Source organism: Trachemys scripta, chromosome 1 (assembly GCF_013100865.1).
Source record: "Trachemys scripta elegans isolate TJP31775 chromosome 1, CAS_Tse_1.0, whole genome shotgun sequence".
NCBI lineage: Eukaryota > Metazoa > Chordata > Testudines > Emydidae > Trachemys > Trachemys scripta.
In genome coordinates, this window is record NC_048298.1 from 134,256,328 (window position 1) to 134,274,816 (window position 18,489).

General features: G+C 40.1%; 1 protein-coding gene across 1 annotated transcript in view; it reads right to left on the reverse strand.

The window, feature by feature from the left end:
- Positions 1 to 12,011, reverse strand: part of LOC117870847 (C-type lectin domain family 9 member A-like) — a 17,680-nt gene extending 5,669 nt beyond the window's left edge. The window contains exons 1-5 of the mRNA XM_034758252.1: positions 11,837 to 12,011; positions 4,768 to 4,863; positions 2,732 to 2,827; positions 2,220 to 2,315; positions 299 to 466 (exon numbers count right to left, since the gene is read on the reverse strand). Coding sequence (XP_034614143.1) covers positions 299 to 466; positions 2,220 to 2,315; positions 2,732 to 2,827; positions 4,768 to 4,861 — 454 coding nt within the window. The 5' untranslated portion in view covers positions 4,862 to 4,863; positions 11,837 to 12,011. The remainder of the gene's footprint in view (positions 1 to 298; positions 467 to 2,219; positions 2,316 to 2,731; positions 2,828 to 4,767; positions 4,864 to 11,836) is intronic.
- Between the last annotated feature and the right edge of the window lie 6,478 nt (positions 12,012 to 18,489).

Consider the following 18,489-nt stretch of genomic DNA (forward strand, 5'->3'; position numbering starts at 1 on the left):
GTGTCTTTCCCTTGTACCATTGAGAGATATAAGTTGGGAAGGAGCCGCCCAGGTTTCTCTACTTTGAAGCTAGTGAGCCAGGGATCATTTATTATGTCCACTGCTAAGGACACCATATTTTTGCTAAGATTTGTTTGTGTCTTTCCATGTAATTAATATTTAGATGAGGCCCTTGTACATTTTGTGCACAGGGATAGAAGTACCTTTTGTTGTTAATAAGGACAAGGAGAACTGGATTCTGATTAAGCAACAATATTACCATAAAGGATATAACAGAAGAGTGAGCTCTGATTGATACCTTCCCTATTCACAACATTTGAGAGTTCTGTGTTATTGGCTTGGAGATCATCTCTTTGCTGCATGCAGTTTTTCAGGGTTTCCTGCAATTGGGTGAAGTTTTTCAGAATAGCCTGTTTCTGGATAAGTTCCTCATTGTGTCCTCTCACTTGATGGGAAGCCTGGAGAACTTAAATCCACATCCCAAGAAATCAGTTAAAATAAAATGCAATACATTTATATAAATCGTTTGCCTTTTGCATTATAAGGATGCTAACAACAATTGTGACAGTTCTCATTATGACTTACACATTAGGGATTGAACTGGAGACCTTCTGAGCTAAAAGCATGAACTGCTACAACTTGAGTGAAAGACCTGGTCTACCCTGGAAGGATAGGTCAATGTAGCTACAGTAGTCAGGAGTGTGACAAAAACATTCCACTAAATCATGTAATTATGCCAACCTAACCCCAGCACAGATACAGCTATGTAAATGGAAGAATGGTACGCAGCTACCATCATTTCAGGAGTAGTAGATCACGTCTACACTTGGAGTTATGCCGGCATAGCTATGGCAATTTAGCTATGCTGGTACAGTCTTCATAGCATAGACATAGCCAAAGACAGAAAGGTCACTAGTCCTGGGCTGTAACAAGTCATATCCTCTGTGCATCAGCACACAGGGAGACATGTAACTCACACTCATTAGTGGGTTATCCCATGTGGAATTTCTGATGTTAAAAGAATTAAGGAATTGGTGTAACACTGTTTGACATTTACAAAACAATCTCCATGGGTTTAAAATCTAACAGAATATGTGCCAAAGGTTTTTTGTCAAAATGTCATTTTTGTTTAAATTTCCTAGCTAGCTATTCTCATAATTTACACTGATGTAAGTGAGAACAGAATGAAGGCCCCTTTCTCTTTTGAACTGGTAAACTGAGAAAAATTGAAAGATCAGGAAACCATTCAGAAACACAAAATATGAAGCCACGCAGTTCTGTGCCACGATTAAATCTGAATGCATCATTAATATTTTGGTTGGGATCTGAAAAATCTGGAACAAAAATTGATTACTTTTGAACCAAAACTTATTTTTTTCAGCTTGTCTTGCCAAAACAATACAACAACCAAAAAAACAACAAAATTAATTTCAGATCCAAAGGCAGCCAAAATAAAATGAAAAAAACTGAAACAAAACAAAAATGGGGGGTTGTGGTTCACTTCATTTTAGGGGTGTTTTTCAATCCAAAATATTTTTTTTTCCAGTTCTCCCTTTAGTTTTGTTTTCAGGTATTTTTCATACTTTTCATTCTCAAATCATTGAAACAAACCATTTCACTTAAAAAAAAAATTTTTTTTTGCCCAAAACTATTTAACAAATTCTATATGAATTCATGAATTGTTTCAGTGCATGGAAAAATACATAAAATATTCACTGGAAAAAAAATCACCCAGTCCTAGTCATGATGCCATTTCTAACCACATTTAAACTGTAGTCAGAGTTTCAAATCAACTTTAGTCTTAACTCAGAAGGACTCTTAGGACCACCCCTCTCCCTAGGATTCAGAGCTGGAGCCGCAACACAAGATGTAGCTTCAAAGTGCTGTCTATACAGGTATTTGTAGAGCATTAGTGCAAGCCCTGCTAGCCTTAGTCTGTTGACCTGGGCTAAAAGGCTTGCTTCTGCTTGTTCCAAAATGCTGTGTAGACACACCCTTAAAGGCATCTCAGCTTCTCACATGTTTTACTGGTAAAATTCAAATCACAGCTCAGCAGGCTACAGGTTCTGAATACCAGTTGTTTTTCACAAAGTAATGCAAACTATGACAGTGTCTCACATATGCATTTACACACATCACTCAAATACTTATTAGAAGATCCCTTCTAAACATTATAATGGTTCAGATAATGTTTTGTTGCCTTCTTGGCAAATACTTACATTTGGCACCCAAAACCCTTGCAGTTACTAGCAAAGCCAGGCAGAGGAGCCCCAGAATCACTGTAATGAGCCATGGTGAAGATGGAGAAGGAGATTCTAACAGAAATAAGAGAGAAAATGAAAGCAAAGATGACTAGTTCTATGGGATCAGATCAGAGCTCTCAGCCACACCAGTCTACCAAAGCCAGAACCCACCTCTATGGAGCTAAAACAATCCAATAATAAGAGCTATTGAATATGTGCTCAACAAATCTTGTGTGAATTGAGAAGGTGTGGAAAAAACAGTGAAGTCCAGATCTGTCACATCCCAATTTCTGCCCAGGCATTGGCACAGTGTGGTCCTAAGCGAGCTCCCATTAACATGCCATTTCCTTCCACAGTAGACAAAATTCTAATTTTATTGTTCATTAAACCTGAGGCCATCGACAGCGGCTACACAAGGAGGAGGATGTTTGACTATGAACACTTTGATAAAAGAAAGTAAGGATCCAGAAGCTCATAGTGCATAATACTTTTGCTCTCTGCACTTGTAGGTCTTTGTTGCCTCTGCTGCTTTGAAGGAGTGTGAAACTTCAGATCAGAGTAGGTTATTTCCTGCTCGCTGGTTTCTGGATGGAAAGACGGCTCTATGAAATTGTCATCACAGTAGGTGGGAACATAACATCATAGATGTTAAGGCTAGAAGTCACCATTATGAGCATCAGGTCTGAATTCCTGCGTAATGTAACACAGACCATAGAACCTCACCCAGTAATCTCTGTTTCCAAAACTAATAACTTGTGGTTGAATTGAGCCATATCTTTTAGAAAGAGAGTAAATCTTCATTTAAAGACTCCAAATGGTGGAGAATTATCACATTCCTTAGTAATCTGTTCCATTGATTAATTACACACATTGTTCAAAATTTGTGTCAGATTTTCAATTTGACCTTTATCAGAGTCATCCAATTAGGAAGCAGAAACAATAGCATGTGACTTAGGTGACCGATCACATTGATCCAATAGCGAAGTATGAACAGTGAATTCTTGAAGCAGTAGCCACTGCAAATAGTTGACAGCCTACTCCAAGCTTGGAACATAAACTACACACTGAATAATTTCATATAGAAACCCATTTTCAAAAAAATTGACGCCTGTTCTCAGATAAGTCATGAACAGAACAAGGGGTGAATTCTCTGAGAGTCAGATTCTTTAATTGTGACTCATGTTGAGTTGTATCTTATTCTGTGAATATGAATAAGGAAAGGAATCAGAATCTGGCCCTGAATTTTTTTTCCCTGCAGTAATGGCCTAGTAAGACTGAGTAAAATTTAGTAAGGACATCAGGATTTGGCCCAAAGGCTGTAGCTAGTTAAAGTATGGGATGGACAGAAAGCACATAGTAAAGTGGTGAGTACAACATTTGTTTTTTATTATTTTCTGGTATCTTCAAAAAAACCTGACCTTTTGAAGCTACACCCTGAGGAGAGGGCCATTGACTGGGATTACCTGTTCTCCGAAACTGCAGATCAAAGACCTGAGCTGTACAAAGTAACACTTGAACTATCCAGTTGGGTATCTGGCTTCTGATCATAAAAACTGACATAAACTTGGGACCAAGAGTTTGAAAGACTCACCCTACCAGAGCTCTGTGTTGGAGCTGGGGATGACCTCAGGTAAGCTTTTAGCATGCATATAGGTTATTTTATTGTTTTAAAATATGTTTTCTCTTTAATGCTTTTCCCCTAAGAATAAATACAGTTTGCTTTCTGAAGGTTGGTTGGTAACTGGAATACACTGTTATAGCCCTTGTAAAAGAGTTAACTGTAGGTGCTGGTTCCCGATCAGACCTGCTGCGAAATCACAATGAGGTGCAGAGGTACTGCAAGCCTAAACCCCCAGAAGGCAAGATGTGGGTCTCTGCCTCAAGAGATGTGAGAGCTGGGAAGCCAAAATCTTCAGTGGGTGCCCTCAAGGAAGAGCTGGAGGGAGGTCAAAGATGTAGTTAAGCCTGGAACCGTGTGAATGCTTATCCTCAGGTCCAAAAGACCTTTCTCATGAGTGATGGCTCCAAATCTTTGCTGACTGACAGAAAGATTCCATGGTCAGGCTGCAGGCCATGGAAGTTCTGGAAAACCTGAACAGTCAACTCAAGATGGAAAATATTGGCTCACAGAGCAATCCACTCAGGTGCTTTCTCCTATAGACCAACTGGGGACAGCTGACCAGTCACAGGTGAACTAGTCTCTTCCCTCATAAAGGGCCAGTACCACCCTGTGACACAAGGGTTTATTACTTCATAATCAAATAATTGTATTCCAGGGCTTTGTAGGCACAAAGCCAACTCTTTCCCATACCTGGAAGACTATGCATTTCTTGGGGCTCCTTTATATCACACAGACTGACACAAAACTAACAACATAGTTTTACTGACATTTGAGAAAAACCTCTAACACAGATTTTTGATATATAACGTTAGGGTTTGTAGGATAAAGTTCAAGAAGGAGATTTGAGTGGGGCTAAAAGCATAATGTTAGACATAGATTCAGGAGATTATAAATATACAGTACCTATGATCCTGGTGTGCTTTGGTCTTCGTTTTCTCTTCTGCTCTGCAGGAGTATGAAATCTGAGGTCCACATAGGTCACTGACTGCTCAGTCATTTCTGGTGGGTTATGGGGTAGAAATTCCAGAGATGGGGTTAGTGAACTGAGATGAATATTGGGATTTGTACCTCAGTGAAATGAGCTTTTAGAGTCAGTAAAAGCATCAACATGAACTGGAGCAATGTAACAGGACAGCCTGCTCAGTGGCTCGGTATGAGTGCTCCTGCATTGCTCTCGAACACTTAACTCCCACATAACAAAGGCCAGAAGAAACATATTCTACCATTTATGGCTAGGTAGGCCACTCCATTTCATCCCAGTGGGGGATGATTTGGCCTCACATATACACACTTTTGTCACCTCCTGGCTGGTCTAGCAATGCTTTTTAGCAGGGTATGAAGCCATCAGCCTCAGGACCCTCCAACTACTACAGAACGATGCAACCTGTCGCCTCGGCAACACAGGCTGCCTTAAGCACCTCACACCAGTCCTCCACTCACTGTACTGGCTCCCTATAGAATGCCAGGTCAAATTAAAGATCTCAGTTCCTATCTTTATGGTGCTCCATGCCTGGCCCCACAATACCAAAGAGATTGCCTAAAGTGCCAGAATCAGGCCATGTGACCAACAACTCCACTTCTTTGGCACAATTGAACTTTCTACCACAAGGACAAATCTCGTCTATACAGGAGATGGAGCTTTTTCAGGGCCAGTCTGGGATCATGGAGCAAATTTACACAGGAAATAAGAACCACCTCAAATATCACCACCTTTTGCTACAAGTGAAAGGTGCACCTCTCAAACTTTGTCTTGGCTAACATAAACATATAACACAGAGCACATATAATTTATTTTAAAGGAAAACAAGCCCACCTCCCTCCAAACTACACTTTTCACACAATTTCCCCCAGGGCGGGGAGAAGAAAACTAAAAACTGTATGTGATAGATGTTAGTCACCTCCCTTAACGCACCTCTGAAAGGTAGTCAGATATAGAATCATAGAATATCAGGGTTGGAAGGGACCTCAAGAGGTCATCTAGTCCAACTCCCTGCTCAAAGCACGACCAATTCCCAACTAAATCATCCCAGCCAGGGCTTTGTCAAGCCGGGCCTTAAAAACCTCCAAGGAAGGAGACTCCACCACCTCCCTAGGTAACGCAGTCCAGTGTTTCACCACCCTCCTAGTGAAATAGTGTTTCCTAATATCCAACCTGGACCTCCCCCACTGCAACTTGAGACCATTGCTCCTTGTTCTGTCATCTGCCACCACTGAGAACAGCCGAGCTCCATCCTCTTTGGAACCCCCCTTCAGGTAGTTGAAGGCTGCTATCAAATCCCCCCTCATTCTTCTCTTCTGGAGACTAAACAATCCCAGTTCCCTCAGCCTCTCCTCATAAGTCATGTGCTCCAGACCCCTAATCATTTTTGTTGCTCTCCGTTGGACTCTTTCCAATTTTTCCACATCTTTCTTGTAGTGTGGGGCCCAAAACTGGACACAGTATTCCAGATGAGGCCTCACCAATGTCGAATAAAGGGGAACGATCACGTTCCTCGATCTGCTGGCAATGCCCCTACTTATACAGCCCAAAATCCCATTAGCCTTCTTGGCAACAAGAGCACACTGTTGACTCATATCCAGCTTCTCGTCCATTGTGACCCCTAGGTCCTTTTCTGCAGAACTGCTACCTAGCCATTCGGTCCCTAGTCTGTAGCAGTGCATGGGATTTTTCCGTCCTAAGTGCAGGACTCTGCACTTGTCCTTGTTGAACCTCATCAGGTTTTTTTTGGCCCAATCCTCTAATTTGTCTAGTTCCCTCTGTATCCGATCCCTACCCTCTAGTGTATCTACCACAGCTCCTAGTTTAGTGTCATCTGCAAACTTGCTGAGAGTGCAGTCCACACCATCCTCCAGATCATTAATAAAGATATTAAACAAAACCGGCCCCAGGACCGACCCTTGGGGCACTCCGCTTGAAACCGGCTGCCAACTATACATGGAGCCATTGATCACTACCCGTTGAGCCCGACGATCTAGCCAGCTTTCTATCCACCTTACAGTCCATTCATATATGGTGATGAGGGTTGCATAAGAACATGTGAAGAATAGAGCACTTTATCTCCTTCTGATACTGGTAACTGCCTGTATTTATAAAAAAGAAGGTAAATATTACAAAATGATGCAGGCCCTACTTAATTATGGATGTAATTTAGTTTCCATTAGAAGTTCAATTTGGGGGCTCTACATAAATCACCAAAAAAGCAACTTTGACTTAAAATTGATAGGAGAGAACTTGGTCCGAGGTAAAAAAAATTCTGCAAAATTTGAAGTGATTTGAAACAAGTTGTTTGTCAGATTTCTCCGCTAAAAATATCGCTTTTCATTACAGTTCAAATATTCTGGTAGACATTTTCTTTTTGCCATGTAATTAAAAAAACATAAATAAATACAATTTAATTTATTAGACTCCCCTAGAGATCAAATAACTGCTAGCAATTGCTGCTTATTTAAAAAAAAACAGTTGTTAGCCCATTTCTTTGCAAGGGGAGAGCTCACAGTGAAACCTGATTACTGGGGACCTTTGGGAAAATAAATTTTCCACTGAAAGTCACACAAAGGGAAATGCTAAATTCACTGAAGTTTATTGATAGAGCCAGCTGAAAATTTTTTATCGTAACTTTTTTGTAATGGAAAATTGGGGGTTTGACCGAACATAAACATTTGAGGAAAGGATCGGCTTTCCTTTTTTTTTTTTTTTTTTTCGGAAGAAAACTCAAAATTTTCATCCATGCACAGAAAATTTTGGGCAAAAAACTGACAAAACACAAAACCACTAGTACACCTCTACCTCAATATAACACTGTCCTCGGGAGCCAAAAAATCTTACCGCGTTATAGGTGAAACCGCGTTATATTGAACTTGCTTTGATCCACCAGAGTGCGCAGCCCCGCCCCCCCGGAGCACTGCTTTATCGCATTATATCTGAATTTGTGTTATATTGGGTCGTGTTATATCGAGGTAGAGGTGTACAATTAAAGATCTTCAGACAAAAAATAAAAATGTTTTGGTTTTTCGATTACTAGTCAAAACTTTCCATGGAAAAAATCCCACTTTTCAACTGACCTATTTGTGGGGATTTCTCCTCTTTTGCAGAACTCTGTAGAGGAATGTCCCCATTCTCCCCTTTCACTCATCACTTCAGCATTGAATCTCTGATACCTATAGGAAGGAAGACTTGCTCCTTGTATGTGGGAGGGAATATGAACATGGGAAGGGTATCTGAAGAAAGCAGGAGGAACTGGTGGGGAGAGAAATCAAAACAGCACTCCCCATTCCTGTGGTCCTAGTGAGATCTGAGGTCTGTAGCAAAGGAGAACACCCAAGAAGCCTTCTGAAAATCACTGGATCCACTTTCAAGCTTCTGCATTTCCTGGGGTTCCTGTGTGTGATGTTCATTTTATTTGAGGTTAGTTTAATTCCAATGTTCTTGGAAGGCAAAATTCATACTGTGTCCCTGCAATTTTAACTTCCCCTTAACAAAGTTCTTGAGTGAAACTGAATATACTTTGGTTACCTCCATGTCTTACTCAAAGGATGTTGAAGAGCAAGCAATGAAAACATTTTTTTATTTTTATTGAAAAAGGTAAACTACATGTTTTAAACCCCATATTTTGCTGCACATCTTCATGGAATAATAGAGAAACTACTTATAGCTTGACTCATATCAGAAGAAGCCGGGAAGAGATAGTTACAGGGAGATGACAAGTACAGTCATGGTACTATATTATCAGAGGACAGCCTTCTAGCACTCTAGAAGTGCTATGTCTTCTCCTTAAAATACTTTGTGTAAATTTGAGAGCCTCTAAATCCATGAATATATCCACTAATTAAAGGAAATTCAGATAAAATTCAACAAAAGAACTGATTGATGAGGAAAGATTAAGGGCTTGATGTAAGAACTGCAGAAAAACCCTAACTCCCATGGAAGTCAATGGAAGTTGTGTGTGGTTTAACAATCACTAAGGGGCCTATCATCATTGAGAAAAGAAAGGAAGTAAAATCGCTAGAGATGAGATGGATGCTACTTAACCAATAATAGAGTCTCAGAGAATACACATACCATTAAATGAAAAAAGAACCAGAAAGGCAAGGAATAAGCCAATATGGCTACATGGTAGAATTCGACAGGCAATTCAAGCCAAAGAGAGTTACTTCAAAATTTGGAAATCTGACTCTACTAAAGGCAATAAAGAGGACCATAAATTACAGCAGGCAATAAGTAAGAAGAAAATTAGAAGAATCAGAATGCATTTGGAAGAGCAAATAGCTAAAGGTGTAAAAACAAACTAGAGATTCTTTAAATCTAGCAGAAGCAGGAAGCCTATCAAAGAATCTGTGGGTCTGCTGAAAATCAGCAATTATAGGGAGTGATTAAGAATGAGAAATGATTTCTTTGCATCAGTCTTCACCACAGAGGATGTGGGGGAAAGATTCCTACCCTGACCTGCCGTTTTCTGGTAACAGGGATTGAACTGTGGGAGGAAGAGGTGCTGGGACCACCTAATTATTTATAAATCAGTAAGTCACCAGCCTAGATGGTACATCTCAGAGTTCTGAAGGAGCCCAAGTATGAATTAGCTGAACAGCTGCTAACAATAATATGCCGTTTCATTAAAAACAGAGAATTTCAGGGTAGCAAATGTTATACCTATATTTGAAAAAGGCTTTAGGGGAGCTCCAGGAAAATACAATTCAGCAAGCCTTATATCTGTACCTGGTAAATTGGTTGTAAATATATTTAAAGCAATAACAAAACACCTGGAAGATCATGAACTGATAGGGTCTAACCAGCACAGATTCTGCAAAGGATAATCATGTCTCATGAATCTTTTAGAATTCTTTATGAGAACCAGCTCGCATAATTTCTGTAGACTTTAAAAAGGCCTTTGAGAAGGTCCTGCACAAGAGGCTAAGTCATCATGGGGTGAGAGGCAAGGTGCAGTGATGGATCAAAAACTGGGTGCAAGGCGGAAAGCAGAGTAGAAGTAAATGGTCACTTTTCATCTCAGAAAAAGCTTAACATTGGGGGCCTCAAGGTTTCCTACAAGATCCCATGTTGTATAATGTGGCTTAAGTCAGTTAAAACCTGAAAAATTTAAAACTGGACTGGACAAAGCCGTGTAAGGTAGACTGCAGAGAACAGTTCTTCACTGAAGGGTCATAGATAAGACATCCTAATGCTATGACTTTCCATCTTCCTTTTCTATATGTCATGAAACAATGCTCATTTAAAATAATTATTTACAGAGATCCTTTGCACTTGGTCCCTAAGAGGCACCAGTTCGAAGGTATGAAACAAAAATCTGCTTCCCTAGTTGTCCATTGTGTATAAATTGCATAGAATTGTAGCATTAGTAACCAGTCTTGTGAATTGCAGATCTCCTTCATTGCCTTCTGACTTCATAAGGATTTCAGAGTAGATTAAGGGTCATTCAGCACCTCCCAGAATCCAGTCACTAATATTCGTAGTTCTGTAATCTTTTAGAATTTGATTTAAAGCATATTTAATGAACTGCTAGAGTTCAGTGAATCGTAGACTCATAGACACTTGAGGTGTAAAAGACACCACAATCTAGCTGTAATTCATTTAGGGTAATATTTTCAAAAGTGTCTTTGTCATTGAAAATCAATGAGAGTTAGGCTCTTAGATTCCTAAGTCACAATGAATATTTAACTTAGACTCCTGAAGTCACTTACGACCAGATTTTCAAAAGGTATGTATGCACCTAAACAAGTAGATAGGCACCTAATAGGATTTTGAAAAGCACCCAGGCACATAATTCTCATAGCAGTTAGGTGCCTAGGTGCTTTTCAAAATCCTATTAGTTGCCTATCTACTTGCATAGGTGCCTTTGGAAAAATGTTACCCCTAGTCCATTCCTTTGGCCAATATAAGGTTATCTCTATGGTATGAGAGGTAGGATTAAAATAACATTAATATAAAGAAAGAAAAGAAAGAAAGAAACTGTAAGGGCAAAAAAGAATTAGTTAAAAAGAAAGTAGGCAAGGGCAAATAGAGAACAAAACCAGACAAAAAGTCAGGACTTACAAACCCAATGAAAACACAGAGATAAATAGGGAAATCGTAGAAAGAAACCAATATTATGGAAGAAAGAAATGCAGGAAAAGAAACATGCCATTTGAACACTTCCCGCCTCTCTAATTAGACTATATGGGCTACAGGGCAGGGAATTCTCTTTTTCTCCCTGCACATTGATGGTTTTATATAAATAATAAATAGCAATTAACTAGAGCTGGTCTAAACTTTTCAAATGTTGACAATTAAAACATTTTCAGAATAAAACAAATGAGGTTTTTTTATTTTTCATATTTCCCCCCTCCTATTTCTCAAGCATCTATAAAGTTTCAATTACATTCAAAATTTTGCAAAACAAAAACAAAACTTTCCACAAAAATATTTTTCTCCCTTTTGGGGACCAGGTCTAGTACCTATATCTATAGGGCCTGATCTTACAATGTGCAATGCACAGATGGACTGCTGTGCTTGAATGGAGCTCCATTAAAATCATCTGGGCTGTGCCAGGGTGCTGCAGTCCACACATGCATTATACATTGCAGTATCATAGCCACAGAGTCCAATTCTGCAACATGCTGAGCACCCTCAACTCCCCTTGACTTCATCATCTCACAATACTTGATCATATTTCCACGTGCTTTCTTCCACGTTGCTTGATACTGTTTAGCCTCAGTCCGTAAGAGGGGGAAAATGTCACCTCAGACATTAAATAAATTCTATTAGTGCGAGTCTTCCCAATGCAGTTCATATTAAATTTTATCCAAGGGAAAAATAATGTAATGTACACACACACACACACACACACATATATATCTATAGATATCTTTCATTATAGCCACTGCTATTCATCTCCTGAATTACAGGACAGGTAAGGGAGATAATCTATAGCAATTACCATAGTAAAAAGGAAAGCCTCTGGAGAAAATCTGGTATTACCTTTGTGTTGGAAGGTTTAAAAGGGCTTTAAATCTTCTACTTGCCTTGTCTTTGCCCACAGGGAGAGAGATGGGCAGTGTGATATCACCATTCGAGTGTCCTGTTATAAGTGGGACAGCACCAGCCAAGAGAGGGATAATTATTTGTTCTGCAATGTTCCGGCTGAAACCGCACAGGAAGCGCTCATGTTGCTGATTAGAGAGTCACGGCCCTTGTCCAAAAGCACTGAGAACAGAGACTTTCCTCTTCAGATGGCTGAACCAGCACTGACAACACCTGTTGTTTNTGGAACATGACATTTTAGGCTCTTCTCACAATGTTTTGCAAAAAAATCTAAACATTTGTTTACTGGAAAAGAACCCTGAAAATAGCAGCTTTAACCTTGAAGTTTGTAGCTGTTTCCATTGCAAGTAGCTTTAACAATGAAACGGAAACTGCTAATCTCTACCCTATGCCTTGCAGAAAATTATCTGATGTAAAAAACAGGAACCACAGCTCAGCTCAGCTACCTCAACGTGTGAACTTCAACATTTAACTGGACTATTTTAAGGCTAAAGGTACTAAGAAATGAAATCTTCAAAATGAACATTTCGGTCATGTCCAGACACCTTTAAAACAACTAAATCTGGATTCAGTCAAACCCAACGGGCCAAATCCATCCTTAGTGGAGGAGTCAAAAGAGGATTAGACCTATATATGGCTAATGAAAATAAGTCTGTCATCTGCCACCACTGAGAACAGCCTAGTTCCATCCACTTTGGAACCCCACTTCAGGTAGCTGAAGGCTGCTATCAAATCCGCCTTACTCTTCTCTTCTGCAAACTAAATAAGCCCAGTTCCCTAAGCCTCTCCTCATAAGTCATGTGCCCCAGCCCCCTAATCATTTTCGTTGCCCTCCGCTGGACTCTCTCTAATTTGTCCACATCCCTTCTGTAGTGGGGGGCCCAAAACAGGATGCAATACTCCAGATGTGGCCTCACAAGTGCCGAACAGAGGGGAATAATCACTTCCCTCGATCTGCTGACAATGCTCCTACTAATGCAGCCCAATATGCAATTAGCCTTCTTGGCAACAAGGGCACACTGTTGACTCATATCCAGCTTCTTGCCCACTGTAATCCCCAGGTCCTTTTCTGCAGAACTACCGTTTAACCAGTCGGTCCCCAGCCTGTTGCAGTGCATGGGATTCTTTCGTCCTAAGTGCAGGACTATGCACTTGTCCTTGTTCACCCTCATCAGATTTTTTTTGGCCCAATCTTCCAATTTGTCTCAGTCACTGTGGACCCTATGCCTACCCTCCAGCATATCTACCTCTCCCCCCAGCTTAGTGTCATCCATGAACTTGCTGAGGGTGCAATCCATCCCATCATCCAGATTATTAATAAAGATGTTGAACAAAACTAGCCCCAGGGCTGACCCCTGGGGTACTCCGCTTGATACTGGCTGCCAACTAGACATTGAGCCATTGATCACCACCCGTTGAGCCCGATGATCTAGCCATCTTTCTATCCACTTTATAATCCATTCATCGAATCCATACTTCTTTAACTTGCTGGCAAGAATACCGTGGGAGACCGTATCAAAAGCTTTGCTAAAATCAAGGTATATCATGTCCACTGCTTTCCCCATATCCACAGAGCCAGTTATCTCATCATAGAAGGCAATCAGGTTGGTCAGGCATGACTTGCCCTTGGTGAACCCATGTTGACTGTTGCTGATCACCTTCCTCTCCTCCAAGTGCTTCAAAATGCATTCCTTGAGGACCTGCTACATGATTTTTCTGGGGACAGAGGTGAGGCTGACCATTCTGTAGTTCCCCAGATTCTCCTTCTTCCCTTTTTTAAAAATGGGCACTATATTTGCCTTTTTCCAATTGTCCTGGACCTCCCCCGATTACCACGAGTTTTCAAAGATAATGGCCAATGGCTCTGCAATCACATCAGCCATCGGTCCCCTCTGCAGCTGCAGCAACTGACAGCTCCAGCCCCTGCCAAAGCAGCAGGGACAAAAGCTGAAGAAGTCACGGATGTTCCTTAAAGTCAAAGAATAGTTGCATTACCACCCTTTGATGCAATGATAATTGATGATGATAAGAGCTGGCTATGTGTCTCTCCATCCCTGTATCTGGACGAACACAGCAGATTCATTTCCCAACTAAGTTCCTATACCAGTATTGTTATATACAGTTTCCAAACAAAGAAAACCTCTTTGCCAAAAGACACATGTTCTGACGTTATTTCTATCGATTCTCAATTTACCTGATTTATGTGTGAAGCCATAATTATTTACAACTCATATGACTAACAAGATAATATATTTCAGTGGGTCTTTCTTGCCTCATATGTTCTGTGACAATTATCCCTTATAAGTGTCCCAGGTTTTTATATGCTTAGTTCCCAGATTATCTACAGTTCTATGGACCTAGAGGCACTCAAAATTATTAAATACAGACTAACACATAGAATTCCTGAACAGGGTTACTTATCGGTCAAGAAACTGTGTTCTGAAGCTTTAGAATTGAACATATTCTTTGTTAATATCCTAAAGATTCTAAAGAATAGTTAATATATAAATGAATCAAACATATAGACAGGAACAGACTAAAAGGGTCAATATTAACCAACAGATACTACAAATAAATAGCTACAAATAAATTTGGCTGGAAATTAGGTTTCTAGGCATCAGAAGGGTGAAACAGCTTCCCAGTAGCAGCAGCAGGAGCAAACAACTTGACAGAACAAGAAGCAATGGTCTCAAGTTGCAGTGGGGGAGGTGTAGGTTGGATATTAGGAAACACTGTTTCACTAGGAGAGTGGTGAAGCACTGGAATGGATTACCTAGGGAGGTGGTAGAATCTCCATCCTTAGAGGTTTTTAAGGCCCAGCTTGACAAAGCCCTGGCTGGGATGATTTAGTTGGTGATGGTCCTGCTTTGAACAGGGAATTGGACTAGGTGACCTCCTGAGGTCTCTTCCAATCCTAATCTTCTATGATTCTATTAACTGGTTTTAAGATGAAGCTTGATTCATTTATGAACAGAATTATATGAATGTGGGGAAGGGGGGGTTGTCTGTGGCAGGAGGCAACTGGATTTGATAACCCAAGAGGTCCCTTCCAATCCTACGTTTATAATCATTTCACAGGGTTTCTTTCTATTAGAGCTGATAGACTATTTATTGATTTGTTAAAGGATGCTATAGTGGCAAAAGTTTAAGAAAATATTCAGTCAAACCGGTGGCGGATTAATGATTTTGCCGCCCCAAGATCACAAGTGCCAAAGCAAAAAAAAAAAAAAACTTCTGAGAGCGCAAGTGGCGCCCCCGCAAATTTGCTGCCCTAGGCCTAGGCCTTGTCGGCCTAGGCGATAATAAGCCACTGAGTCAAACACAGATTTAGAAACATAATAGTACAATTGGTTTAAAAAGTCCATTTCTGTTCCTGTGATGTTATTAAAGATTGCCTTGATGCTGACAGTTACTGCTTCAGCTGTCACCTGCTGAGAAGGGCTGGCACTCCTTCTGCTTACATCACATTTTGAAAACAGGGGCAGGGTGATAATTAGTAAACAGGCCAGTAAATCTTCCGGTGGTAGAAGTAGAAAGGGGAAATGAGAATGGAAGTGCACACATTGCTGGCAACTACCTTCATCCTCAATAGAGTTAGTATTGCCTGTGGACACCATGCAAATTACACTGCTTCAATTATAATCATTCATCCCTAACACTACATACTAGAACTGAATTGCATAAAGCTGTTCAAACAGTTCTTTTCTGAGCTATGAATAGGCCAAAAAGCTGTTGCTTCTGTTTTTTTGACCAAGTTGGATGTGGGTCTACAATAGAGCTTAGAGGCTGGGGTTTTCAAAGAGCTAAGGGCTTGTCTAGACACATAAGTCACACCAGTATAAGATTTGTCAGTACATTGCTACCAAAAAAATATTTTGGAGTGCATTCACACTGTGCTGCATCTGTGTTTGTGCCCGCACAGAAGCATGTTAATGTCCCTAAAAGCAAGGCACACTGTGGGTTCGTATCCCAGTGTCCTCTAAAACACTTGAACATTCACTGTATTATAGCAATTTTTTCAATGAATTGTTGGATGCCCAGAACGCCTTCTGGAATACCTGCTGGTGTGATAGGAAATTGTAGACGCATTGAATCAACTGCCCAAAATTCCCTCTGACCTATCCATGGTTCACTTCTGTCGTGCCTTTTCTGAACTGCACACTTCAAACATATTGGAGGAGAAAAGGAATGCTGCACTCCTGTCAACCAGGATGGGATATATAATCCTGTCCTACTGGACAGGACACAGCAGCCAGGTAAACTCAACAGAAGACTTAAAGGCAGAGGGTGCGTCCCTGTTCCTTGAGCAACTACATACAGTCAAGAAGTGAGTAGCTATCTCAATAGGGAAATTTGCAACCCTATTCTGATTACCCACTAACTGGTAGCAATTTGCATTGGGGAGTTAGGCACTTTTAGACTCCTTTGACAATCCCAGCCTCTATAAATAGAAGGCTTGCTGCCACTCTAACCATGAAGATGGGAGTTGACTGATATCTTTGTGCATGTTCAGTGAATTGGGTACTAGGGCCACAGATTTTTTTAAATAAAACCTGTATTTGAAAAGATCTTTTTTTCTATTTATCACCAAAATCAACTTGAAATATTAAAAATTGGTTGTATAATTCTAAGTAAAGTTGTGTGAAAATTTTGAGAATTCGTTGTTATTTAAGAATTCACAAAAGTTTCCAGTATACTTCCAGCTCTTAATTGTTTTTTGCAAAGATGTTTAATATTTTTTTGGTAAAATTGTACTGTATCTTTAAGGAGCACCCTTTAGCCATACCCTTAACACTTGTACAGTGCTGCCTACTGTGTTCTGGACTGACAATCTAACTCTACTTGTTAATATGTTTAAGGAACTTAGTTTTATTTTCAGCTAATACAAAAAAATCTAATATACAGACCAAAATTCCACCCTGGTGTCATTCCTCTAGAGTCAAAATTGAATTGGTTAACATTTTTTTACCAAAAAAAATTCCCAATAGAAAATGTAGTTTCATCAAAATTGAAATTTCTATGGAAAATATAAATGTTGATTCTTTTTTATTTTCCTGGTCTGAAAATAGAAGTCGTTCATTTCAAATCATCATTGGCAAACTCAAAGAAATTTTGGGAAAAAGTCAATTTTTCCCAATTGGAAAAATCAAAACAACAAAATTATTATTTCAAAACATCTTCTCCATATGCAATTAAACATTTTAATTTGAAATGTCAAGTCAAAATGAATTTTTTCATTTTGTTTTGACAAATTATTTGATTTTTGGAAAATAAACAATTTCAGCCTAGTGGTTTTGTGGATTATTTTGGGTGGATACTTTTGCCTCTGCCTATCCCTTTGTCCCACTGGACAAAGGGCGTGGGATAAGTAAGAAAGTGTGTAAAAGGACTTTTGTACAGTTTTCAAAGTGGAAGTAGTTGAAAACTGTAAGAAATGTTTACAAGTAAGTAAATAAAGTCGAAGAAATAAAAAGGGGGAAAATTTAAACCCAAAAATGGAAAATTGAATTGAAAGCATATGATAAGTTTAAACAAAATGAAAAGTTTTGTTATAAAATGTCATTTTGAAACAACATGAAAGGAATCCTATTGCTTCAATTTAAAATGAAAATTCACACTAAAAACTTGACATTATTTCAGGCCAAAAATTTCAAATGGTGAGTTTCCCTGTTAAGTTTACTGTTGGAAAAAGTTTGGTTTTATGATCAGCTCTGTCAGTGTCCAATGAGGATAATTTTTTATTTACTATACAGAACTGGTGTAGCTTCTTCCTTCCGAGGATCTCAATGTGCTTTATGAATGTCATTTGATTTAGCCTGTCACAGCAAAACTAGGAATTCAGTATTATTGTCTGTGTAATGGGAGACTTGGAGGGCCAAGTAGCCCAGAGGTTGGAGTGGTTTACTTCTAGTCCCCTGCTTGTGATGCCTCAGTCTTTAAGGCAGGGTGTAGAGTAGGGGGATCAGGGCTACCACTCCACTAGGTTCCAGCCCAGGGCCCTGTGTGACTCCATCCCTGAGTAGCTGACTTCCCATCAGGGAATCTACATCCACTGCCCTGCGTTAATTCCTATCCTTGCCCTTTCAGTTTGGGATGTAGCCCCCACAGCCCAAGTCACTCTGGTGGCTTGTCTCCAGTAGCACTCCTTCATGGACCTTGGGTGGTGACCTGCAGAAGGCAGCCATAAGTTTGGTGGGGCCAGAACCCCACAAAGTCACTGCTTTTTGGTCACGCAGTTATCCCTTAGGCCAGGTGCTCCTAAGTCTCTTCCACCATCTCCTATAGCCAGAGAGACAATATTTATTTTCTGGTGGCTGCCTTGGCTGACAGGCTAGTGACCCTTCGCCTCAGATAGGTAGCTCTTTACCAGTCAGCCCATACCTGAGCCCCATTCTCTCCTTTTCTCTCCCCTCCAGGCTTGGTATTGGCTGCAGGTACAACAGGTTGGGTCTAGGTGGGCTCAAAGGCTCTTTAACCCCTTCAGTGTTGGCATGTGATTTCTTTGCTTCATCACGGTCTCCATTTTACAGATGGGTCAAACTGTGCTCTCCACTTATCTATTCTTCCATTGGAAAGCTGTGCACCAGAAG